General features: G+C 40.6%; 1 protein-coding gene across 1 annotated transcript in view; it reads right to left on the bottom strand.

Moving 5' to 3' along the window:
- The window catches only part of RECK (reversion inducing cysteine rich protein with kazal motifs), a 106781-nt gene that overhangs the window by 55772 nt on the left and 23828 nt on the right, over positions 1–27181 (bottom strand). The window contains exons 6-8 of the mRNA XM_034416556.2: positions 16684–16731; positions 4458–4491; positions 3918–4115 (exon numbers count right to left, since the gene is read on the bottom strand). Of these exons, the coding sequence (XP_034272447.2) occupies positions 3918–4115; positions 4458–4491; positions 16684–16731 (280 nt within the window). The remainder of the gene's footprint in view (positions 1–3917; positions 4116–4457; positions 4492–16683; positions 16732–27181) is intronic.

The raw sequence follows: 27181 nt of genomic DNA, 5'->3' as shown, positions 1-27181 counted from the left end.
CACTCTGGCTAATCATGCAATCTAGGCATTATTTATAACAATGATGTTATTATGTCTATCTCACAGATGAGAATATGAAAAGCATTTAGGACATTAACTTTATTCTACAGAAAAAATAATTATCAGAAAACCAAGATGTCAGTTTTTGCCTGACATTATCATAAAATTCACAAATGGCAATTAAATGGGACTCCAACTATAAATATCTTGGATTGCAATTTCATACCTCCCTTAACCTGGCACGATCATTTTTCTTACTGAGCAAGGATTATAGCTAGTGTAAGATTTTACCATTCAAAAGGAGATCATTATGTTCCTGCAGCTCACAATGTCTACCAAGCTAAGTAGTCCCACAACTTTTCTATAGCTTCCAAATTTACTCCTTTACAAAGCTCAATATCATCCAAACTATACAAAATAAGTTTATTAGAATAATTTCAATAATCCTATATAATAAAATATGATGATTACGATTAGAAATAGGCATAGTTCCAATAAGTGCCAGAACATGGTATATTTTTCCATTAGTATTTAGTGATCGCTTGAAATCATTATGGCTTTAAAAAGCTCTAGATAAAATTCAGTTGCTAGGCTTCTCTATGGAAGATGTGTGCACATTAGGCTCTGATAATGCTAGAACCGCCCTTAAGCAATAATCTGGTACATACCGTATTTTCCGGCATATAAGACGACTTTTTAACACATGAAAATCTTCTCAAAAGTCGGGGGTTGTCTTATACGACTCCCAGGGGGAGGGCCTTCTCTGTGACGGCTCCAACCCTTTGGAATAAACTGCCCGCGGAGATACGGAATATCCCTGATATCCGTGCTTTCCGCCGTGCCCTCAAGACCCTGATGTTCCAACAGGCGGGGCTAAACATATGAACATGTGAATGTGATCTAATTCTGCGTTTTATTTAATTGACCAAACTAAGTAATAATTTTAATTAGCAATTTTATGATGTTTGTGTGTCTATATTTTTCTTGACTGTACACCGCCTTGAGTCCTACGGGAGAAAGGCGGTATAGAAATATAATAAATAAATAAATAAATAAATACGCCGGGTGTCATTCTCCTGTAACCAGGCAGACCAGCCCGAAAGGCTCTGACGAGCCTTAAATGGCTCTGGCGATCCAAGCCCTGACGATCTGCTAATCAGGCAACTCAGTTGGGATCACCAGAGCCTGGAGAAGGAAAAAACTTTTCTCCTTTCACATGGCTCTGACGATCCAAGCCCTGACGATCTGCTAATCAGGCAACTCAGTTGGGATCACCAGAGCCATGGAAAAGGAAAAAACTTTTCTCCTTTCACATGGCTCTGATGATCCAAGCCCTGAGGATCTGCTAATCAGGCAACTCAGCTGGGATCGCCAGAGCCATGGAGAAGGAAAAAAGTTTTCCCCCTCCAGCTTGCTTACCTTAGCTGCTTGCCTTGCTTCGCTTGCCTGAATCCATTACACCAGCAAGCAACTTCCTGCCTGCAATCAAGCAGGCAGGGAGTTGTGGACTTCAACTCCCAGAATTCCTCAGCCAGCAAAACAAAACTGGCTGAGGAATTCTGAGAGTTGAAGTCTACAAGTCTTAAAGTTGCCAAGGTTGGAGACCCCTGTTCTTTTGGGTAAGTTTTTTCCCCTTTGGGATCTTTAAAAAAAATAGTTAATTGGGGTTTTTTTTAGTTGTTCTTTTTTATACCTAACCATTTAAAGTTTAGGAAGTTTTAAATTTAGCTTTCATATAAAAATAAAAATAAAATAAAATAAAATAATATTTGTGCAGCTTTCTGAGATTTAGTATGTTTTTGTAGTGTTTCACTCTAACTACACAAACACACAAAATCTCACAAAGCTGTATGTGGAATTTTGTGTGTGTAAAGTGTGAAAGTTGTTTTTTTGCGCTTTTTGTGGCTGTGTGAGGTTCCTGCTTGTTTCAGGGGCCATTTTGGGTCTAGCACAGCTGCTTTTACATTGTGGGTGAGCCAGTTGTGTTGTGTTGTGTTGTGTTGTGTTGTGTTGTGTTGTGTGTATGTAAAGTGTGAAAGTTGTTTTTTTGGGCTTTTTGTGGCTGTGTGAGGTTCCTGCTTGTTTCAGGGGCCATTTTGGGTCTAGCACAGCTGCTTTTACATTGTGGGTGAGCCAGTTGTGTTGTATTGTGTTGTGTGTGTGTAAAGTGTGAAAGTTGTTTTTTGGGGCTTTTTGTGGCTGTGTGAGGTTCCTGCTTGTTGCAGGGGCCATTTTGGGTCTAGCACAGCTGCTTTTACATTGTGGGTGAGCCAGTTGATGTTTTTTAATTTTTATTTGGTGTGCGTTGGAAGAGGGGTATTCTTATACGGCGAGTATAGCCCAAACCCTATATTTTAACAGGAAAATTCGGGGGTCATCTTATACACCCAGTCGTCTTATACGCCGGAAAATACGGTAGTTTTCCAAAGAAGTCTAAGTAAGGTGTCACATTCCATTGTTTATCACTGCTCCCTAAACAGTCTCTTCCAGCCACATACTGATCATCAATTTTGTAAGGCCTTTATTTAGCCAGGCTAGAAATTATGCTCTCACCAAGTACTTTTTGGACATTTTAAGGGTTCTCCTATTCACTTTTGGTAAGGTCCATGTGTTGATGGCTCAACAGAATCCCTAGGCCACATGCTATTATATTGTTCCCTCTGCACACATATAGAATAGGTGGTACCTGGTTCAATAGTAGTAACTGTGACAGGAACCTAAGAGTCTGGTGGACAACCCCTCAATACAAGCCAGCAGTGTGCTGCAGCTGCCAAAAAAACACTAATGCAGTCCCAGGTTGTATCAACAACCTTCACATACCAAAATCAGGTGAAGTATTAGTGCCACATTATACTGTCTTGATTAAGATCACATTTGGAATACTGCATCCAATTGCGGTCACCACTATACAAAAATATGTTGAGATTCTAAAAAGAGTGCAGAAAAGAGCCACAAAATTGATTACAGAACTGGGGGCTAAAACACATGACTAGGATACCTAGGAACTAGGTATGCATAGTCTAACAAAGAGAAACAGGGGTGACATGATAGCAGTCTTTCAATATCTGACAGGCTATCAAAGAGAAAAGAGGGGTAGACTTATTCTGCAAAACACCTGAGGGCAAGAAGTAATGGATGAAAACTTATTAAGGAGAGATGCAAGCTATAACTAACGAGAAATTTCCTAATGGTTAGAATAATTAATCAGTGGAACAGCTTGCCTCCAGAAGTTGTGGATGCTCCATCCCTTGAGGTTTTTAAAAAGAGATTGTACAGCCATTGTCTGGAATGGTATAGGGTCTCTTGCTTGGGCAGAGTGTTGGACTAGAAGACTTTCAAAGTCACTTCTAGCTCTGTTATTCTGTACCTTATATAAGAACTCTAGACTGACCCTTATAAAGCATCTCTTGAAGAAATTTCCAGGTAGGGAATGCAATTTCTATTTAATACAACTAATCTCAGACAAGGACTCAAGATCCAGTTCTGTGTTAGCATTTGAAAGACATGCTGTACTATTATATAATAATTTTTTAGTTGCTTAATTATTTATATATATATATATATATATATACATACTGATTTTATTCAATGTTTTGTTTTTATCTGGCTACAACAGCTATAATAAAGTTGAATTGGATTAACAATAGTTCCTCAGATATTAGGCAGGAATTTTTACTACTAATGCTGAAGATAACTTATGAAATATACATGCATAGCATGTCCTCTATTAAGAGATTTGTGGCTTTTCCCTGTAGAATAACCAGGACATTTGGTTATCCTTAATTTAAGAGTACAGAATTGTATGGATTTTTTAAAAAAACAAACAATAAATGAATTAACAATGTTTAATCTTATTATGTTATTTCCATGCATTAGTTGACCAGAATTATGTCAAAGTTTCTTTGTCATATACTTACTATCTGTTGAATTTCTCATTGGATATGACTGTGTATAGTTATTCACACAATTCAATAACATTGGGCTCACAGAAACACAGTAATTTTCAAGAGTCCTTATCTGGGAAGGCCCCGGAGAAGTATCTGTTCGAAAGATTGCTTGACAGTATTCCCAGCAATTTGTTTGATGGCCAGCATAATTACAACAAACTGATCCCACTAAGGAAAAAAAGAGATTTTATTATTTATTATTAAAAAGTATATTCATCCTTTTCTGATAAATTTGAATATACTATTTTGTTTAGAATCTCAGGAACTAACTAACATTGCTCTTACTACTATATAGAAATATTTGGCCAAAAGGTTCCATATTTTGAAATATATTGAAATACATAAAAAAGACTACTAAAATTTAGAAGAAAGGCAATCTGTTCTGCTTGAGTCAGTTTTACACATGTAAAGCAGATATATCCTCTTGAAAAATTATTTTTTAAGGTAAAATGAAATCAAGGAGAGAATAAAAAGTCAAAATTTTGTTTTTTTAAAAAATAGTATACTTACTTTCATTTTTGTTAATACAACTAAAAAGAGTGTTCTAAAAATAAAAACAAAAAGTATAATTAACAGCTAATAGTGAAAAAATTAATGGTACATATGCATGAATATGTACCTGATAAGCAACAGAATCCAAATAAATTGTATGTGCGTATATACATACGTATATGTATACGTATACATATACATATATATATAGTATTCATGATGAGCATTGGAAGTCCATTCAAAATTTCATTTCCCAAAACTAATAAAATATTTTAAAATATTAATTCAATACCTTAAATTCATGAATTAATCATAAATTAATAATGCTAGAAAAAAAACCAGAATGACAGCTGAAATACCTTTATTTCATAAATATTTTAAATACACAGAAAGATTTTTTTTCAAGAGGGTTTTTTTGTAATATATAAACTATAAGAAATGTTGTAAATACAATGGATTAAAAATAAACATTTTACAAATTCACTGGTTTAATTAAAAATAATAATATCTTTTTCTTTAGTTCTAATTATTAGTTGAAGTATTGTTTCGAAGCCTATTAATTTCCTTTTTCTTGTTTTATCCAACTATTTCCTGGTATTAATTAGATGTGCTTTATTTATAATATGTTCTAAAGTTGTGGGAGATGTTTTAATTTGATTATTTATTTATTTATTTATTTATTTATTTATTTATTTATTTATTTATTTATTTATTTATTTATTTATTTTTATATGCCGCCCTTCTCCGGAGACTCAGGGCGGCTTACAATGTGTTAAGCAATAGCCTTCATACTTTTGTATATTTTATACAAAGTCAGCTTATTGCCCCCACAAACCAGGTCCTCATTTTACCCACCTTAGAAAGGATGGAAGCCTGAGTCGACCTTGAGCCTGCTGAGCCTGGTGAGAATTGAACTCGCAGTAATTGCAGGCAGCTGGATGTTAAATGCTGCCTTAGTAGGAGGAATTAGCCTCCTATGCCAATTAGTGGCTCTACACACTAAGAGCCTTTTTCTATGAAGGACCTAAGGACTGCTTTTTCATTTATTTCTATACCACTCCATGGATATTACCAAAAATATACACCTGTCTTCATATTCATAACATAATTTAAAAGTATAGTGGCTCTTAAATCATTCATTTTTCTATTACAAGAAGAAATTATTAATGAATTCAATCATAATCACAATATCCCACTCACTAGTTAAAAGAAAATACATTTAAAAAACTCTTTCATGTCTCTTTTACATCAGACTAAATTTTACTCCACTCTATAGTATTTTATTTTAAAATATTTTCTTTTGAAGATTATCCAGCAACATGAACAGATACTGTTACAGATTTCTATGATTTATCCCCAAATCTAGAAAACTGTACTGGCAGTTTGCCCTCAAATGATTTTATCATGAACTTATAAACAGACCTAAGATGTAAAAATACTATGGTACATAGAAGTATATAAGCAGGTAAGAATAGGTATATCATGACAAATATGGAAAAAAATTACCATATAATTAAATTTATTGCTTTTTACATTTCTAACATTTTTGAAATAACTTTAATTAAGGTGAGAGAAAAATAATGAAATGACATATGAGAAAAATAAAAGCAAACACAGAGAATAAGAATTAGGAAAAGAAATTATCATGAGAAACGATCACTTCACTCCTATTTTTGAAAACTTTCTTACCTTTCCTTTCTGTTCGCCAACAAAAATTGGTGAATCTCCTACAGTAATGCAGAAATCCAGAAAAGAGAAGGAAACACAGCATAATAGAGGAATAGTATAATACAGAATTAGAAAAGATAAAGCTCTAAGCTGAAGGCTATGGTTCAGAAATATTCAAAATTATGACCTCCTCAGTAACAGAAAAGCCCTATTTTTTCAAATATGTATTATCAGCAGAAATTGAGCTATTATCAGCATTCTTAGTTCAATTTATTGAACTAAGCTAGAATGTATCATGTACACTTTAGTCCACTTTTGCAGAGAAAAAAACTTGAGGCAAAAATGTACAAACTTAAATAATAATAATGGCTAAAAATGATTATGTTTTAGGAGTTAAAAGTTGGAGGGAGGAAAAAAGATTGAGGGGGTAAAAGTACAGATTATGATTAATTAAGGTTTATTTTTTATTTTAAGATTTTTAAAATATTCGAGAGTGAGAATGTAAGATTAATCTTTTTTGGTTTTCTAGTTTATGTATTAATGGTTAATTAAAACGCTGATGTTTATGTTTTAAAATTTTAAAAGTTGGAGGGAGGAACAACGAAGAGGGAAAATGTAGAAATTTAACTATTGAATATTTAAGGTTTACTTTTTGTTATAAGATTTCAAAATATCTGAATTTTGAGAAAAGTAGGAGGGGGAAAATGTTTATGTAAATGAATTGAATACCTTATTGATATATTAAGAGATTTTTTAAGGTTTGAATGCTTAATATTTGTTAATGGTTTTAAAACTCTTAGAGTTATTGGATTATATGCTATTTTGAGTCTATAAAAAGGGAGGTTGATGAAATTGTAAAAGGGGAGTTAAGGGGTCTTGGGAGCTATTAAATCATGCAGTTAGCTAGTTTATTTTAGCGAATGTTTGGTGAAATCTATGCCCTGTTTTTGTTCTGGGAAGTCGGGGGTGGGGGTGGTGAGGAGGGGTTGAAGATTGAGTTTAGAGATGGATTATGGATTAAATTTTTTTTTCTTGATGATAGTTCAAATGATTGCTTATATTGTATACTTGTTTGATCATAAAATAAAAACCTTTAAAAAAAAAACAGTACCAAGTAGTCAAAAAAAAAATTATTTGCTTGCATCTTTCTTTTATCTATATAAATAAAAATGTAAATGTCCGTTTGTACATAACCACACATCTCCAAAAGTTCTTCACTGATTGCTTTCAAATTTTGACACAACGTTGCATTTGACTACGGGTGTGTTTTTAAATACCTATATTATATACATGTCACACCTGTGACAGGTAAAAACATGAAAAACATTGGAAAACGTTGAAAGACATTGACAAACATTGAAAAACAGCACCATCTGCTGGATATAAAACCAACATGGCAGCCTCCCAGCCCTGATTACGCTCAACAGATTTCTGTTCCTTATATTTAGACTCTCCATATTGCTTCCAAGAAACTGCGGATTTGGAAGGCAGTGACCCCCGAGGGCCATATCCTGCCACCAGGCTCGGTAGGTAGGCAGCCGGCTCCCCGCTGGGAAGCCCTCGCAGCCAGCGCTTCTAGGGCTGGGGGGGGCCACCCGAGTCTGGCTCTGACCTTCCCCTTTCCCGGCCACCCTGCGAACTAGCCTCACCCGCCACTGCTGCCCATCCCCCTTGCCACCCACTCTCGGGGCTCCCTCCAAAGAACACCTGGCAACGAGGCTGCCTAGGTCAGCCGAGCGGGAACCCTCCGTCCCTCGCCTGGCCCGAATCGCACCTAGCCCAGCGCTACCACGGGCCCCGAGGTCAGAAAGACCAGCCACTAACCGGCACAATGCAAATCTGGTCGAACAGGAAATGGAGGCAACTGGAGCCTTGGAGTCGCCTTTGACCAACGCCGCCTTTGATTCCCAGGTGGGCACTCTGGCAGTTCATGGAGCCTACACTAAAATTTTGCCCTCTGGCAGAAAAAGGGCTCCAGGGAGGATTCGGGGGGCGGAAACGGGCAGGAGGGAGGATGGCTGGCCCTCCTTCGTTTCACCTGGAAGAGCGGGGAATTTAATCATTCCCCTGCCCTTGGCGGGCGGGGGAGGAGAACTGCCCAGCAGGGGTCCAGTGGGGTGTGCATGGCTCCTGGCTTTGCCACTTTCTTCCTTTGGGCGGGAAGCCCCAAACCAGCCTTGAACCCCCGCTGCACCCCCTCCCTCCCTCCCTTCCCTTCCCTGCTATGCGTCTCCCTGTCGAGCCTCCAGAGAACATCTGTGTTGGGAGGATGGAGGGGGCCCCCGAGTTTCTGCTGTGGTGCGGAGAACTGCGAAGGCCTGGCCTGAAAAGGTAAGGGCGATGGTGGGGGATGCAGAAGAGGCCGGGCCAGAGACAGAGATAAACAGAGAGAGAGGGAGAGAGGGAGACATAGAGAAATACAGAGAGACGGGGGGGAGAGAGACACACATACAGAGATACAGAGAGAGAGGGTGGGAGAGAGAGAGACATAGAGATACAGAGGGAGAGGGAGAGACACAGAGAAATACAGCGGGGAGACAGACACAGAGAGATACAGACACGGGGGGGAGAGAGACAGAGAGATACAGAGAGAGAGGGAGAGAGAGACACGGAGAGATACAGGGGGGAGAGAGAGAGACATAGAGAGATACAGACGGGGGAGAGAGAGAGACAGAGAGAGATACAAAGAGAGAGGGGGAGATAGAGAGGAAGGATTTTGTGGTTTCCATTATTTTTTAGCAACCGGTTCTCTGCCCTAATCACCAGCTGGATAGGCGTGGCTCGGGGGCTGTCATGTGACTGATGAAAGTGAGTGATGTCATGTTGGCCACGCCCACCAAATGTTCGTGGAGAGTTTGTAACTTCAGCCTCGCTCTTTTAGCCCAGCGGAAGCACCAGACTGGGCCACAGCAACGCGTGGCTGGGTACAGCTAGTTATTTTAATAAATGATTCAAGTTACTGAACATATCTAATACACCTCATTCATCCTATTTTCTCCTGAACAACAAACCTAAGAGATGAGTTGGGCTGAGAAAAAGACTAGAACTCAAGTCTTCTGCTTTCTAGTCTGGTACTTTAATCAATAGGTCAAATTGACTCTTATAGAAGAAACTTAAGATGACATATAGAATGAAATATCTTGGAATCCTAAACTAAGAACTTCTTCCAGCAGTTCTTACTACAGCTTCCAAAATTATATATTTGTCACTGGAGTTATTATACATATCTCTTGATATAGTAACAATTTTAGCAATAAACTTGCTGATCAGGAATCTTTATAAAAATCACTAAATTTTATGGGGCGGCAGCCCCATGAAATTCCATATTCATCATTATATTTCTTACTCACTTTTCTTTTTTAATTGGTTCTATTTAATGTAGAACAATTGAATTCAATGAGTAACTGAATCCGAGTAAGATAATGCTGAGAGTCAGATGAATCTTCATGTTGACTTATGAAACAGAGATTGGTGCAATGAACAGTTCTGGTTTATGAAAAGGAGAAGGCTGTGTACACTATATTGAGGATAATGTTTCTTTCAGCCTCTCAAAGTTTCAAAAAATTGGCACTAGGATGTTCCTCTCAATGTGTATAGTCCATTATTGTACAGATAATCCTCAATTTATGACTGCAATTGAACCTGGAATTTTGATCGTAAATTGTTGTGATAGTTAAGCAAGACTTGCCGAGCTCAAATACCACAATTCCAGCTCTCCACTTTTGGGCCTCATTAAGAAACCGTAAGGGGGAACTCAGGGGATGGAGGGGACCTTGGGAGGCCCAGCATCAGTTCTGTTTGCTGCTAGGCCTAGCTGGCTGAGGCCTTCTGATATGCAGCAGATTTCCTCACCCCTGTGACCCTAGCCAGTTGAAGTCTTCTGGGAATGGAGAAAGAGGAAAAAACCAAGGCTTCTTGGAAGAGGGGAGAGGGTCTAGCTACCCAAGGCCTTCTGAAAGTGGGAAGAGGGAGTTGCAACGTTCCACAGTCATAAGATAGGTGCACCACCTAGTATCCAAATTTTGATAATGTGATTATCAGGAAGCTGCAATGGACAGAACTTTGGGCAGGAATTGTAAATCCCTTGCTCTATATGATCACTGATAGCCCCAATATGGCCCAGAGGACAATGTAAATAATATTTTAGGTGTATTATAGCTCCTGTAAGTTGCTTTGAGCTTTCTTTTTTGCCACGTGAAGCCATCCCCATAAGATCCAGCAGCTAGGCCAAGCATGCCTTAGAAGCAGTGAGAGCAGGAAGGCAGTGAAGAAAGTCAACTGGGGTAGCAAACTGCAGGATAGCATGGGTTTAGGAATATGGGATGGTGAGGGTGACTGAGAGTGGTTTAGGGCATCTGTGGATTCCCAGGGTATGGCAAGCAACTCCAGAGCTATGTGATTCTGAAGCTGCTGGCAAGGCAGGATGCATGTCAAAAGGCAGAGATAGATGGAGAGATAGACACGAATATGGGAAACCCTTTAATTTACTGAGGTTCAGGAGTGGGAGGGACCAAACCCAGAATTGCCTGTATTAGGGTGAATCTTTGGCTAAAACTGGGAAATTTGTTTAATAATGCCAATAAGAATTGTAGTTGCTAAGTGATACAATTAGGTGACATGTTTTACCAATCAAAATTCTGATCCTATTTGTAGTCATAGGTTGAGGACTACTTGTATGACATAAATATGAAAACATTCCACCCTCCACAACTGAGAGACACCAATTTCCCTAATACTTAATCAAAGAAGGCACTTCTTGACCAAAATACAGGCAGTCCTCAATGTGCAACTATAGTTGGACTTAGAATTTTTAAGTCTTTGCCGTTACAAAGCAAGATGCCCAAATGATGCTTCTTTCAACAACTGCAATCCCAGCTCTTCCTTTATTTAATTTCTATAGTTGCTCAACTAAACTAGTCTTTCTGGGAGGCTTACAAAGTTGCGGTCATTAGGTGACAGTGTAGTTGGTTAAGAAGATGGAGCAAAAGAGTGCAGGCAGCTCTCCACTGGGTGCATTAGGGACCTCTTACCCTGGGCCAAAGAAAGGAAGATTCGGTTTTTGTTTTATCACCTACTGCAGGCCTTCATCAAAGATCTGATTTTTGATTCACCGTCTTTTGCAGGCCATTCCTTCCTCTCCATGTGTGGAAGGAAACCACTACACTAGGCTAGAGAACATAGGCCTGGAAGGGAACTGAGGTCTTCCTATCCAATGCTGTGCTCAAGGCAGAAGACTTATACCAGCCTAATCAATGGTTATCCAGTATATTTTTGAAAAACTCCAGTGATGAAGCACCACAGCTCCAGGAGGCAATTTATTCCACTGATTAACTGTTCTCGCCATCAGGAAATTGCTCATTTCCAAGTTATTGGAAATTTCCATTTCCAGATTAAGTTCCCCTTCTGTCCCCTTTATCATTTATGAAGACATTAAAAACTACTGGGCCAAGACAGAACTTTAAGGTAGCCCACTGCATGCTCTCACCATGTAAATGAAATTCCACTGAAGATAGAGTGCAGCTAGACAGCCAATTGTGCATCCATGTGGTGGTGGTATTATCTATCCCACATAGAATTTATTTTATCGAAAAGTATGTTGTGGCCTAATTTGTCAAATGTCTTGTGAAAATCCAAGTATGCTACAGGTAGACCTCGACGTATGACCACAATTGAGCCCAACATTTTCAGTTGCTAAACAAGACTGTTGTTAAGTGAATTTTAGCCTACTTTATTACCTTTCTTGCCACAGTTGTTAAGTGAATCACTACAGTTGTTAAGTAAGTAATATGATTAACTGAATTGGGCTCTCCATTGACTTTACTTGTCAGAAGGTTGCAAAAAGTGATCACATAACTCCAGGCCACTGCAACTGTCATAAATACATGCTAGTTGCCAAATATCTGAATTTTGATCCTGTGACCACAGTAATTTTAAGTGTGAAAAACAGTCACTTTTTCAGTGTCTTTATAACAGGGCTGTGAAAAGCACTGGCCACGCCTAGTTTAGCAAAGGAAAAAAAAAAGTCATGTGACACCATCGTGACAACGTGAATTTGACACCCCTGCTTTATATTCCAAACAGTCACTAAGGGAATGGTTATAAATCAGGGGATATTTGTATTTTAACTTCCAATTATCATTAATCAATCAGTTATAAATTGTGGACTACCTGTAATAACAAAAGTCTATTTCATTGCAAATGTTTAAATTACAATTCATCAAAAGGTTTGGTAGTATTTCTTCAAATTAAAAGCAAATTTTCTAAGTCAGGATTCTAGGAACATATTCTCTTGGTTTAAACCAAAGCTTTGCAAAACCATAAGGCTGTGATTAAAAAGGAAAATATTTTGCCTAATCTAGTCCAATCCTAGATTCTATTGAAATATCAAACTGGGTTAATGTCTGGTATGTAGTTAAGTAACCATTAATCCATCTGAGAAAAAATGCAGAACCACTACTACAATCCTTGGATGCTTTTTGCACTATACCTAGCATAGAAGTCAAGAGATTCTTTTCAAATAATTTTTCTTACTTCACCACATTCAGTTTTGATTCTGATCAGAGTAAAAAAAAAAAAAAGATGCTATGGAAAAAATTCAAATCATACTTTTTATGCATATTAGTAAAGAAGATTTTTAATTAAAAGTAATTGCTAGCGAGAGAAAAGAACACTAAAAATGTTACCAATAGGCTAAATCTCTAAAAGCATGTGTAAAAAATACTGGCCTTTATTACAATAGTCTAGGAATTATGGCTTCCAAGAAAAGTTTGGGAATTTCCTTCAACAACTTTCTTTTCTTTTTTACTAACTTTCAGCCTAGCTCATACCATTCCTGGTAAATTTCTTTTTGCTTTCATCTCATTTTCAGCTAAAGTATTTGTCATGAACTCCTGTTTGAAAAAAGATCCATATAATATATTTCCTCTAAAGTGTTTCTTTAAAAGAGTGTTTCTTTAACAAAAGGGAAGATTACAGCTGAATCTAAGGAGGGCTTCTGGACGAAATATTAGAATGTCTTTCAAAGCCACCCCTCCTAAAGTGAGAAACTGATCATTTCCAAGATTCACTAACCACATACCATCAACTCTTTATAAAAGGCAGGAGTGTATGGATCTAATTCATATATGACAGAGACAGAATAATAATACACATATATTCACCGATTCACAAGTACAAAAATCTCTGTGCCATTTTCAACAATATTTTATAAATAAGAAGCTACTAATAAATGTTATTAATAATTATTAACATTTGCTTTTTTATAGCTATCAGTTAATATCAAATCAGACAAATATAATAATATTAAAATCAAAACATTCATCACTTTAAAATGGAATAATTCTAATCTCTTAAAACCAGAACAGGAAAGAAATACATTGGGTATAAGAACCTTTTTTGTCATGGCTCCTGCCCTCTGGAACATCATTAGAGATGAGATCTACTGCACCCCTTGGCCTTCTGGAAGGGCTTCAAAACTTGGCTCTACCAAATGGCTCAGGGCTCCAATGAGGGAATTCCACACTGGAGTTAGCTAGTGAACACCCCTATCTCATTCATATAATGGGTCCTAGTTTACCCAATTTCCTGTTAATTTAAACATTTTAGTATTTTTTAATGTTTTAATATTTATTCTTGTTTTTATGATGTTGTAAGCCACCCAGAGTCACTCAATTGTGAAATCACCGGCATATGAATTTAATAAATAAATAAATACAGCTAGTTTTGAAATTATGACAGATTATTTGACAAAGTTCACAGTTACAACCACCACAGAACAGATGCTTTGTGGCCCATAAAGCACTTCTGGGCATCATAAAACATCATATTATTCTTGGTCACATTATCATATTTCAGGCACGTGGCAACCTGTTCATATTTGCAATCAATTGTCAAATGTCCTTTGATTATGAGGTCCGTTCCCACAGCATATCAAGGATTTCTCTTCCTTCAAGAAGGGAAGGGAAATCCTCCTACACACTGGAGGAACAGGTCTAAAATCTGATGGAATGCTAAAGACCTTTTCAGATGGATAAGACTTTCAGATTGACATATTTCTCTGAGAGAACTATAATAGCAAAAGAATTGGATTCCAGAAGAGAAAGCTGAGGTTCAGAGCTTTTCAAAATGCTAACCTTTTGCTCGAAATTTAAAAAAGATAGGGAACAAGATGGTATTAATTTGAATCAGCATGATCTGGACAATATCATTCTAGGAAAAGAGGACAAAATGTTATCAAGGATATATAAACTTTTAATAGACTATTGGATAGGGGATGAAATAGTTAAAGACTCTATGATTGCCTGGGGGAGAAATATTGGCTATCCAATTGATATGACAAAATGGGAAGAAATCTGGCTTAAACATATGAAATTCCTGTGGGCAACATCATACAAAGAAAATGTGTACAAGATGCTGTATAGATGGCACCTTCCACCTGCTCGTCTTTCTAAAATATATTCAAATCTCTCACCAAACTGTTGGAAGTGTGGGGAGATTGGCACCTATTTCTACATGTGGTGGACCTGTTCCAGGATGACTGAATTTTGGAAAATCATACAGGCATGGATCATGGAAATCACAGGTTATAACCTAATTCTGAAACCAGAGTATTACCTACTGAACATTAGGCCAGACAACATAGGCACAAATATACGGTGTCTGCGTGTTTTTATCACCATGTCAGCAAGAATATGTTTCGCCCAATATTGGAAGGGGAAAGACCTGCCGGTTGAAGACTTGATTTTGGAGAAAATTTTGGATTATGCGGAAGCCGACAGACTGACTAAAGCATTGAGAGATCAAAAGGACTCCGTATATTTCCAATGTTGGGACAAATGGTATGTTTGGTTGAACAACAAACGCCCAAAAAGTCAAATATAACCAGGATTATGTTTAATATTTGTTAAATCTGACTGAAGTCTACATACCGTAGAAAATGTAAATATCATGTAAAGTTCCTGTCGCGATCATTTGTTTGACTATTTCTTTTTCTTGATGTATTTTTTTAAATAAATAAATAAATAAATAATGCTAACATTTCAGCATTCTGAAATGTTGAGGCCCAGAGTCTTACAAAATGCCAGTTTTACTAACATTTTCTTCTCAGAGGACAGACACTAGTGATGCCTTATTTTTATGATGATCTAGAAATCTCATGAAGGAGCCTTCCAAACCATTGTAAGAATGGAGCTCACATACAAGATAAAGTTAGGCAACAGAAAGATAAGTGGACCAGGGCATGGTGGGATGAACAGAGGGTCCATGTACCAGTGGGTCTAGATGGCAAATACCTCTAGCCTAAACCAGGTTTTCACATGCCCTTGGCACTGTTGTGTGCTTAACACAAAAGGGAGTGCTTGAATTGCAATTGTTAAGTGAGATGGTCACAAGGACACCTTGCTTAATGAGTGCAATTACTTATGACCAAAATTCCAGGATCCATTATGGTCATAAATCAAGAACTACCTGTAAAGGCCTGATGAAGAAATAATTTTCAGCTGGCACTAAATAGTTACAAGACCTAGAGGCAGCTGCAAATGAACACAGATGGAATTCCATGATTGGAACAACTCTACTAAGAGTGCCTTCTGTCAGGTTGCTCCATAAATCAATTTCTGCTACTTCAGACCTAGTAAGAAGACATCCTCACAAGGCAATAATCACTCATGTTGCTCTTCAATTTAATTTATTTTTATTTTTCATTTATTTTAGGCCATTTATAACTTTATTTTAAGAAAACAGACCACGAATCCATGACACAGGATCTAGTCCACATCATAATAAAAGTCTATATAGTATTTTTATTCCAAAAGACTAACAAAACCTTGATTGGAACATAGTCTTCTCTTGAGTAGTACAGGAAAAAGAATTGGAAAAGTACACACAAAAAATCATTTTTAGATTGGGCAAAGTAGTACAGGGAGCAAGATTAGTATGGCTGGTAATAAGAAGGAACAGGGCCAGTAAGCAACCCATTCAAGGTATGAGCAAGATTTTTAAATCACAATATGCCTTCTTATTCAAAACATCAAATACATGCTTATTATCAGTGGTTCTTAATCTTTTCTTTACTACAGATTCCCTTTAAATACCTTTTATGACCATGGACCATGGCCACGGACTCCCCCAAGACTTAAGATTTAAGTCATAACATTTCTTCAAGCCTTCGCAGACCACCTATGATTATATAGCAATCTGCCAGGGGTCCATAGACCATAGATTGAGAACCACCGGCTTGTACACATCAGATCTCACACAAGTATTTATGGCTACAATTTTCTGGATTACAAGAACATATGATTCATTAATGTGTTTGTGTTGTGTTTGCGTTACTGTATAGCTTATATGTAATTATGACATTAAAAAGAAAACAAAACATTACAGAGTAAAGAGGAAGGAGCAGGAAAAAATGCAGGTTCACCTTGCTGGCACTTATTTGCAAATCAGATTGCCAAAAGCCAACCTAACAATGTTAAACATGGAATGATTTTCTTCTACAAACTATAGACAGACTTTATAATCAATCTATATTAAATAAGGTTACTTATGAAAAAAATAATATCTGCAAAATGCTTACCTCATATTCTTTCCTGCAAATTTTCAAAATATCGTTTTTTGAAGATGCCTAAAATAAATTTTATTATCAATATGTTTTTCAGACTATTCAAAAACAGAATTTAGAAAGATAAGAACTGTGATCACTTTAAAATGTCACCAATTATATTTCTACCATAGCAATAAATCTGAGTTATTTACATGATTCTAAATTTTGGGAATCTAATCAATCCTTCCAGTTCAGGTGACAATAGGTTGGAGATGCTAATGAATAGCTGGGAGCTGCTAATGAATTTAGGAACGCAGATGCTTACAAAAATAGGGGAGAGATTTGAGAGGGTGCCTAGTCAACACAAAATGAACACACATGCAATGTCTAAGATTCCTGCCCCCCCCTCACCCCGGCCATATGCTGCTGAAACATATCTTCTATCATTCTAGCCATAGAGGAACGATGGTGAATGTAGTCCAGGAAAATACAGAGAGTTGCAGGTTCCTTACCTTTGATCTTAGGTTTTCAGTTATAAATTAAAGTACAAGACAGAGTAAGAGACTGAAAACCATTTCAGTGCAATGGTTAAAGTGCTGACCTAGAAATCTGGAGTTTGGCCTCCCTTAAGTATGAAAGCTGGTTGACTGACTTTGTGCCAGTCACTCACTCAACACAACACCCACTTCACATGGTTGTTGGGGAAAATATGACATAGTGAGGGTAAGGGATCATTCTCTGAACTTGTGGGGTGATTTCCAACTGTTTCAGTATAAAGCTAGGTAACATCTTCAGTAGAGTTAAACTCCACTGAAGATGTTACCTAGCATGGTAATGAAACATTCGGAAACCAACACACAAGCTTGGAGAATGAACCCTCACCCTCATCCTACACCCAAGCTACAGATATTCATCACTATTGCAAATATGAAGCAGTATTTAATAGGTTCCCCAATGTCAGTTACAATTAAAAAATCAATAATTTTATATAAAATTATTATTATCTCTTCACAACATCCCCTCCATGTAAATACTCTTTGTTGTAGGAGAGAGGCTTATGTGTTAAGGTTGAGAGCTATGTTGGAGGTATGCCACCAGGGTCACGCAGCCAGACAGGTCTCAACTAAGAGTATCCACAACCCATTTATCATGATAAGACAACAGAAAAGGAATTCTATACCGGATTGGTCATCACTTGGATTAACATGAACCACGGCAGCAGCTGTCAAAAAGTGAGTTACAGGGCTGAAAAAAGACCTGGCGATCTACTTCGCAAAAACTGTACCAAGAAATTTCTATGGAAAGGTTCTCAAACATATCAGATAGGGTTCCCAACGATAGGACAAAAGGAATCTTAGTTGTTGAGTGAGCCAGTGGTGTAAGCAATTGTCCGTGTTGTACAGAGATATATCAGATGGAATGTCAGAGTAATGAATCAGGATAAATTAGATATTGTCAAATGAGAGATGATCAGGTTGGAAACTGATTTCGTGTCAGTAAGCTACACTAGTCAGACAGTGACTTTTTCCAATCTGAGGATTTCACTGTGTATTATTCAGGACACGATACCAGGAAAACAAACAGAGTGATGTTTATTGTAAGCAAGAAACTTACTAGAGCAGTGGAAAGCTTCTCAACTTTTGATGATCAAATTATGACTGTCAAACTTCATGCCAAACCCCTCAACATCAGTTATCCAAGTCTATGTCCCAATGACTACTGCAACAGAGTTTGAAATAAAGGGCTTTTATGCCATAGTCCAAGAAATTCTGAAACAAGTACCCAAAAAAAGACATTGTTTACATTTTGGGTGACTTCAATGCAAAAGTTGGCATACAAGCAGAGACAGGCATCACAGGTCATTTTGGACTAAGTGAGAGGAACAATGTAGGTGATTGTTTGGTACAATTTTGCCAATAAAATCTATTTAGAACCATGAGTACATGGTTCAAACAGCATAACCAGCGCTCATACAGTTGGACCTCACCAAATGAACTTCACTATAATCAGATTGACTATGTTCTATGCAGTTATAGATGGCCAGTTCAGTCCTTGTTCTTGATACATCCAAGTGCTAGCTGTGACTCAAATCATTAATTGTTGCTGGCAAAGATTAAAGTCAAACTAAATAAAAAAGGCATCAATGAAGTTTGATGTCAACAAAATCACTACTATATATACATCTGAGGGAAAAAAAAGATTTGAATTCACTGCTAAGAAGATGCCTGATGAACTGTAGTAGGAAATTCAATCAACCATCATTAAAATTGCAAAAAAATACATACCATATAAGAAGCAGAGAATAAGTACAAGTTGCTCTCTGATGAAACCATCATAATAGCTGAGCATAGAAAAGTAACCAAGGCAGCAAGGAAATAGGAAGAAGCAAGAAGACTGAATGTAGCTTTCCAGAGGACAGCAAAGGAAGGACAATGTAGAACGAGGGATGTAAACAACTTGAAACAGACCATATGAAGAGTTATGTCTAGCCTCCTAACTGCGTGTCCAGGAGATGTCGGATAAACAGACGCTGCCAAGTCTTAGTTGCTGTAAGCGGTTTATTTCAAACGGTCGCTAGCACCGTCAGTAGCGAAGAAAACAATTAATGCAAAAGGCATACAAAGTCGGCGTTGGGAGCAGCCGCCTTCCAACGCCTTTTAAACCCACGCGCCCAATGATTACATTGGCTGACACGCCCTTCCGGAGCACCCGGCCCCTGCATGAGTCAGCAATTGCAGCAAAGCAGTTAAACAGAATCCTAGCTCCGACCGCAGCGTGACCGGCCGCCTACTAATTATGCTAAACACCCACCACCACCTGTGTAAACAACCACCCCGCCCAACACCCCATCCGCCGATCCAAGTAGGTATAACAGCGGGGTCAACTTCATATGCATAGCGCCAGGATCCGCAGCTCCCCCTATCCCGCTGAATGGCGAGGGGATCTCGACAGGCGGCTCCCCCTACCAGGTGTCCTCCTGGAAGATATAATAATACACTGTTAATATGGTATTAGGGTTTCATATCTGTACCCCAAGGCCCTGGTTTATGTGGATATTTATGATGGAACTGATTAACCAACCGGTCAGCCTGCAAATTCGTAGCCCTAACCCATGATGATTCCTCAAACGGATAACCCTTCCACTTGATTAAATACTTTAGGACTCCCCTACTGAGCTTTGAGTCTAATACATCCTCAATCTCATAATGATCCCCTTCTACCGGGCCTGGCCTTAGCGTCTGGTTGCTAATGACATCTAGTGGTTTTAACAAACTACTATGAAACACGGGGTGGACCTTCCCCAGCAATGGTGGTAGTTTTAATTCCACTGTAACGGGGTTAATCACTTTTACCACAGGGAAGGGTCCTAAATATTTGGGCCCCAATTTACGACTCGGTATTCGTAGTTTGAGATATTTTGTAGACAAGTAAACTAAATCCCCTACTGCAAATGGTTTGTGGTCTGCTCTTCTTTTGTTGGCTTGGTATTTATAGACTTTGGTTGCTTTGTCCAACGCCTCTTTTATTTGGGGCCAAAGACTTCGAACACGAACAGCCCAACCATCTGGTGACACCTTATCTGGGTTCTGGAGAGCTAACTCAGGGATCGCAGGAAGGTTTTTTCCTGAAACAGCCTGAAATGGTGTAATACCCGTACTGCCGTGAACAGTATTATTATATGCCACTTCTGCAAAGGGGAGTAACTCAGACCAATCCGATTGCTGATATGATACGTAACAACGTAAATACCTTTCCACCATGGCGTTTGTTCTTTCTGCTGCTCCATTGGTGCTAGGATGGAAACCCGAACTTAGACCCTGTGACGAGCCTATCATTTTCATGAAACTACGCCAAAATACCGAGGTGAATTGTACGCCTCTGTCGGAGATAATGCGTCGGGGTGCTCCATGCAGCCGATATACGTGCCATATAAACAATTTTGCCAGCTTTCGAGCTGATGGTAAGCCATGACACGGAATAAAATGAGCCTGCTTGGAAAACAGATCAACCACGGTCCATATCACCGTATTGCCATTGCTCTCTGGGAGGTCTACAATAAAATCCATTCCGATCTCCTCCCAGGGACTATTTGGTTCTGCCACCGACTGTAAAAGCCCAAGAGGCTTTCCTGGTCGAGGTTTAGCCATTGCACATACTTTACACCCCTTTACATACTGTTCGACCTCTTTCCTTATACGTGGCCACCAAAATTGGCGTCGTACTAGGTGTAACGTTTTAAGAAATCCGAAGTGTCCTGCCGTTTTCGCATCGTGACATTTATTTAATACTGACTGCCTTAATGCTTCAGGAACATATAATTTGGTCCCTACCCAAGCTAAACCATCTCGACATGTTACCCTAGTGTCGTGGGTTTTCAACCAGGTATCCGTAGCCACCTCTCGACATAGCTCGTTTTCCCATGAGGACAAAGATCTGGTACGTGCAGTTTGGGCCCACTGTTGCTTATCAGGGATCATGGCTTGTACGACTTCTTCCCTTTTACTGTCAAACTGTGGGAGTCGTGATAAAGCATCCGCTAGGAAGTTCTTCCCTCCCGGCACATACTTAAGTTCAAAATTGAATCTTTGGAAATACTGCGCCCAACGTACTTGTTTAGGCGACAAGCGTCTGGGGCTTTGGAGTGCTTCGAGATTTTTATGGTCCGTCCATACTTCGAATCTGGTACCAGTGCCCTCCAACAAATGCCTCCAGGTAAGTAGCGCCCACCTTACAGCGAAGGCCTCTTTCTCCCAAATAGCCCACCTTCGTTCTGTTAATGTCAGTTTGCGGGACGTATAAGCGCACGGGTGTAACACCCCGTCACTGGTTCTCTGCAATAACACAGCGCCCACGGCCACGTCGCTAGCGTCGGCTTGTACAACAAACGGCAAGGTCGAATCAGGATGCCGTAAGATTGGTGACTGCGAGAACAGGATTTTTAAACTCTCAAAAGCCTTTTGACAATCCGGAGTCCACACTAATAGCTGTCCTGGTCTTGCTCTCAGGCCCGGGCCTTTCGTACGGAGCAAATCTGTCAGAGGGAGAGCTATCTGAGCGAACGCGGGGATGAACTGTCTATAAAAATTGGCAAAGCCAAGGAAGCTTTGCAATTGCTTTCGTGTTTTAGGAGCTTGCCAATCTAATACCGTATCTACTTTTTTAGGATCCATTTCCACTCCGTTTCCTGAAATACGATAGCCCAAATAGTCCAGCCTAGTGCGGTGGAATTCGCATTTTGATAGTTTGACGAAAAGTTTTGCCCGTAATAGTTTCCTCAAGACTTGTTTCACTAACTCTGTATGTTCCTCCATTGTCCTGGTATAAATTAGAATATCGTCCAGATAGACCAGGACACCTCGGTATAAGTGTTCATGCAATACTTCGTTTATAACCTGCATGAAAACAGCAGGAGCGCCTTGCAGTCCGAAGGGCATCACTCTAAATTTATAGCTCCCTAAAGGGCAGTTGAACGTGGTCTTCCACTCATCGCCTGGTTTTATACGCACTCTGTAATACGCCTCTCTTAGGTCTAACTTTGTAAACACACGCCCGGTCGATAGGGTGGCTAGTAGATCTTTCATTAATGGGAGCGGGTACAGATGTTCGACACATACGGCATTCAGTCCCCGGAAGTCCACACACAGACGTAAACCACTGTCTTTTTTTTCACGGAACAGAACAGGAGCGGCCATGTGTGACCTGCTAGGTTGAATGAAGCCCCTAGCCAGGTTCTTATCTATGTAGCGTCTGAGTTCCTCCAACTCTGGCTTTGTCATAGCATACATTCGCGGTTTTGGTAATTTAACCCCTGGCTTTAGTTCTATAGCACAATCAGTCGCTCTGTGAGGAGGCAGTACCTCACACTCCTCCTCATTGAATACCTCTGCTAGATCCCTGTAAACGTCAGGATATCCTTGTTTTGATGCGTCGTCTGGAGTATCTCTCTGCAACCCCGCGCGCCCGACCCCTGTCTCTGGTTCTGGTTCTGGGCCGAGGCTTAGTCTTACGTGTCGATAACCCCCCTCCCACCATATATTAGGCCTCCATTTATCTAACCATGCTAAACCTAGGATGATAGGTTCCACTATTGTGTCCACAATGACGAAACGAATATGTTCCCAATGCTCCCCTATCTCTAAGCGTACTAACTCGGTAACCCGTGTTGCAGCCTTTCCACCCAATAAAGAACCATCCATCTGCTCAAAGCGAATGGGAGCTGGTAACTTCGCTGACTGCAAACCCAATTCCATAGCCAGACTCTTCCGAATGAGACACCGGGTACACCCTGAATCTATCAGGGCGTCCTGTTTGACGGCTCGTGTAGTCCGTAGGTTTTTTAGAGTAACTGGGATGACAAACGGGCGTACAGGGTCACTTACCATAGAATCAATCGGAGCATCCTCATCGCTGCTATCCGGAACCAATGGAACGCTGTCTCGGTGATTCGGACTTCCTGCCTCTCCACTCGTTCCCCGGGCACCCCGTATCGTCGTGGGTGTTCCCACTCTGGACCTCTCTGATGACGAACGTGCTCGTTCACGCCCTCTCCCAGTTGGCTGGGGCCCACGGTTGGTGGTCGGAATAGGGGGTACGGGACAATCGGCTACACGATGCCCCAACTGATTACACCTGAAGCAGCGAATCGACCCCCTCCCCACAGGGACCAGAGAACGAGGCGGGGAGGTGGTCACCCCTCTGGGGCTTGCCGGTCTTTCCGTGGCCCGCCGAGGGGTAAAAGGAAGGCTACTCACACCCCGGGTACGGAACTCACGTAGCCCGACATCTAAATCCACAGCTGCGCTGAACCACTCTGACAGCTTAGGCGGTAGTCCCCAATAAACACATGCTTGCCGTAGTTCTCTATCCAGTCCGAGACGAAATTGATGTACTAAGAGACGTTCAGGCCATGTACGGAGGCGACCGGCCACCGTGCGAAATTCTTTGACATACTGTCTCGCTGGTCTACCCCCCTGTTTTATGGCCACCAATTCGCTTTCAAGCAACTGTGTTCTGGACTGGTCTTCAAATCGGCAGCGTAACGCTTCTAGAAAGAGTCCCACATTTGCCAGCTCTTTAGCGTGGTCGCTATGTAAATCCGCAACCCAATCTGCAGCCTCACCTGTTAGAACGGTGGTAATAGCCACCACCATGGCCCACTGGGACGGATAGAGACGCCCGTAGAGGTCCATGTAACTCAGTATTTGACTCAAGAATAAAGAGACCCTGTCGGCACTCCCATCGAATGTGGCCTGTATGGGGGGAGGCCCCCAGAGTTGTTGTTGCTGTTGCGGGGCGCCCACCCCCGGCATCCACAGCGGGGTTGGGGCCCCTGGCCGGGTATCCTGGAGAGCCCCTCTTTGCTGCGGGAGAGGGCCGCGGGGCCCCCCTTGACCCGCCTGTTGGGAGCCAGAGTGTTGGAAGGCTTCCTGGTCCCCCCCACGCACAGACCCCCCCACCGGGGTTGCGGAACCAGAAGCTGGGGATGGACCTCTCCTACCAAGTCTATACACCCCCCTCTCAATGCGGAGTTTCGGGCTTGCTAGCTGGAACCGAGCCCCGGAACTGCTCCGGGTCTCCCCATGACTCTGCCATGGTTCATGCGACTGCGCCCACGGTTGCCAGGAGGGGGCATCTCGGAAGCTCCCTTCTCCAAACTTTTCACGCAGCACATCCAGGGTGGAGGCTCCTAGCCCCGAAGAATGGCTCCAATCACACTCCTCGTCGTCCAACCACCGTCGCTCTCTCCACCCCTGGAAAGACGTGTCCCCTGACTGTGCTGAGAGCGGCCTTGGGGCGGTGAGGGCGGAGCTCTGCCACCACTCACCTAACTCTGGTCTTGTTCCGCCGGAGCCGCCAGCCTTGCCTTCAACGGAAGCGGCGTCCTCCTGCGCCAGCTTCTCCTTCGGGCGAACGACCATCACCCCCCCCTCCTCAGCTGCTTGAGCACCGGGTGCAGCCTCCACCACGGTGTCCTCCGCCGTATCTTCCTCTATCGCCGATGTCCCGACCGTCGTGCCTTCCGCCATTCCGGGTGCAACACCAACGAGACAGACCAGCGAAAAGGAGGATGAAAACGCCGACTTTCTGTCTAGCCTCCTAACTGCGTGTCCAGGAGATGTCGGATAAACAGATGCTGCCAAGTCTTAGTTGCTGTAAGCGGTTTATTTCAAACGGTCGCTAGCACCGTCAGTAGCGAAGAAAACAATTAATGCAAAAGGCATACAAAGTCGGCGTTGGGAGCAGCCGCCTTCCAACGCCTTTTAAACCCACGCGCCCAATGATTACATTGGCTGACACGCCCTTCCGGAGCACCCGGCCCCTGCATGAGTCAGCAATTGCAGCAAAGCAGTTAAACAGAATCCTAGCTCCGACCGCAGCGTGACCGGCCGCCTACTAATTATGCTAAACACCCACCACCACCTGTGTAAACAACCACCCCGCCCAACACCCCATCCGCCGATCCAAGTAGGTATAACAGCGGGGTCAACTTCATATGCATAGCGCCAGGATCCGCAGCTCCCCCTATCCCGCTGAATGGCGAGGGGATCTCGACAAGTTATATGAGAAATATATTTATGCAAATCAAAAAGATATAAACACAATTTATTGCTCATAAAGGCATAATTAAAAACAAGCAAGAGAAAGAACTGTCCGAGCAATAAGGCATCAAGAACAGAAGGAGAGAATATACAGAAGAGCTGTATGCAGGTAGCAAAGGGTCCCAGCCTAAGGATGGCAAGAAAAGAGAAATAGAAAGAATCGGTCATCCTTGAGGCGGGGATCATATGGGTAATGAACTAACTGCCAAGCAACAAGGCTCCAGGTGTTGACACTATCCCTGCAGAATTACCGAGACCAGTGTCATTAGAGACATGTGATCAAAGGATTGGAAACACTCAGTGTTCATTCCACTGCTGAAAAAGGGACACTCTATAGATTGGTCCCATTATCACACAATTGCTCTCATTCCTTATATCAGCAACATGATGCTTAAAATTATACAACAATAGCACCAACCATCAAAATTACCAGATTACCAGTTTCCAAAGGGGTAAGGCACCCGTGACCACATTGCAAATCTGCACTGGATTATGGAAAAATCTTGTGAATATCAACAGATCTTTTAAATGTTTCATCAACTACAAGAAAGACTTTCATTGTGTGAATCATGAAAAGTTATGGAGAGTTCTACAAGACTAGAGAATACCAGCACATTTGGTCAAGTTGGTGAAATCAAAGTACACAAATCAGAAAGCCACTGTGCGAATATCATATGGAGACACTGATTGGCTTAAGATAGAGAAACTTGCATTCTCTCCCCTTTCTTATTCAACCTGTATGCCAAAACGAATCTAAGGAAACTAGATCTTGAAAAATCAAAATTCAGGGTAAAGATTGGAGAAAGAAACATCAACAATCTTTGAAATATTTTGATATATTTCCTTATTTCTGTGCTTATTTGTGCTTATTCTGTGCTTCTGTGCTTATTTCTTTGAGCAAATCACTCAAAGTAATAAATGCATTATGAAAATAAAATGGATTTGCACTGGGTCGCACAGCAAAGATGAACATGAGAAAATATGGAACAGAAATCACATCAGTTTGACAAGCAAAGGGAGGTTAGTTCAGGGGTTCCCAAATCCCGGGCCATGACCGGCACCGGGCCATGGCATGCCAGAAACCAGGCTGTGCCAACAAGCGAAGCCCCATCTGTGGGATGCAGTCAGCATGAGAGGCTTTTGGTCTGCGGAAAAACTTCCCTCCCTGGAACCGGTCCTTGGTGCCCAAAAGACTGAGGGTTGCTGGATTAGTCCACTTTATTGTATTCCCCATAGGGTTGTGAAAGTTAGACTTTAAAAAAGCAAGACAGAAATATCATTGATTCGTTTGAACTGAGTTGCTGGAGAAGACTCCTACATATTCCTTGGACAGCAAAGGTGATCAACAAGCAAGTATTGGAATGCAGAATACTAGATATGTCTCTGGAATGAAAAATCACATAATTGTGTCCAATTTATTTGAGTCATCATGTGGGGGAATTCACTGGAGAAAGCAATTATATTGGGAAGAGTTAGTGACAAAAGGAAACCAAGCTGCTAAAGAACATGATGGATGAACACTATCAAAGCTGACATCACCCAGAGCATAGAAAAACTCAAAGAAGCAAGATCATAGATATGGAAAGACTTGGCCAATAGAATCACCAAGAGTCAGACATGACTCAATAGGTATCATCATCACCACCACCATCACAATATGGAGTCACAGCTGCCAAATCTTTAGCTATTGTTGGCCTTCATACACATCAAATTTTCCCAAAAACCTAGGAGGTTGTAATGTATCCATGTAGTATATATGTGGATCCAAGCAGTGTGGCATTTTGCAATTCGCAGATGGAAGTTTTGTCAATGTGCAGATTTTCTAACTTCTGTTTAAGTTTTTTGATATGGCACACAGAGTGCTGATAAACACTAGGACGAACACGGCAAATTTATGGTATAATCTTTTAATTTTAATTTTCAGATCTTGA

Source organism: Pantherophis guttatus, chromosome 4 (assembly GCF_059756535.1).
Source record: "Pantherophis guttatus breed Tessera chromosome 4, ASM5975653v1, whole genome shotgun sequence".
Taxonomy (NCBI): Eukaryota; Metazoa; Chordata; class Lepidosauria; order Squamata; family Colubridae; genus Pantherophis; species Pantherophis guttatus.
The sequence above is the reverse complement of the archived record's forward strand: the minus strand, read 5'-3'. Positions and strand labels throughout refer to the sequence as shown.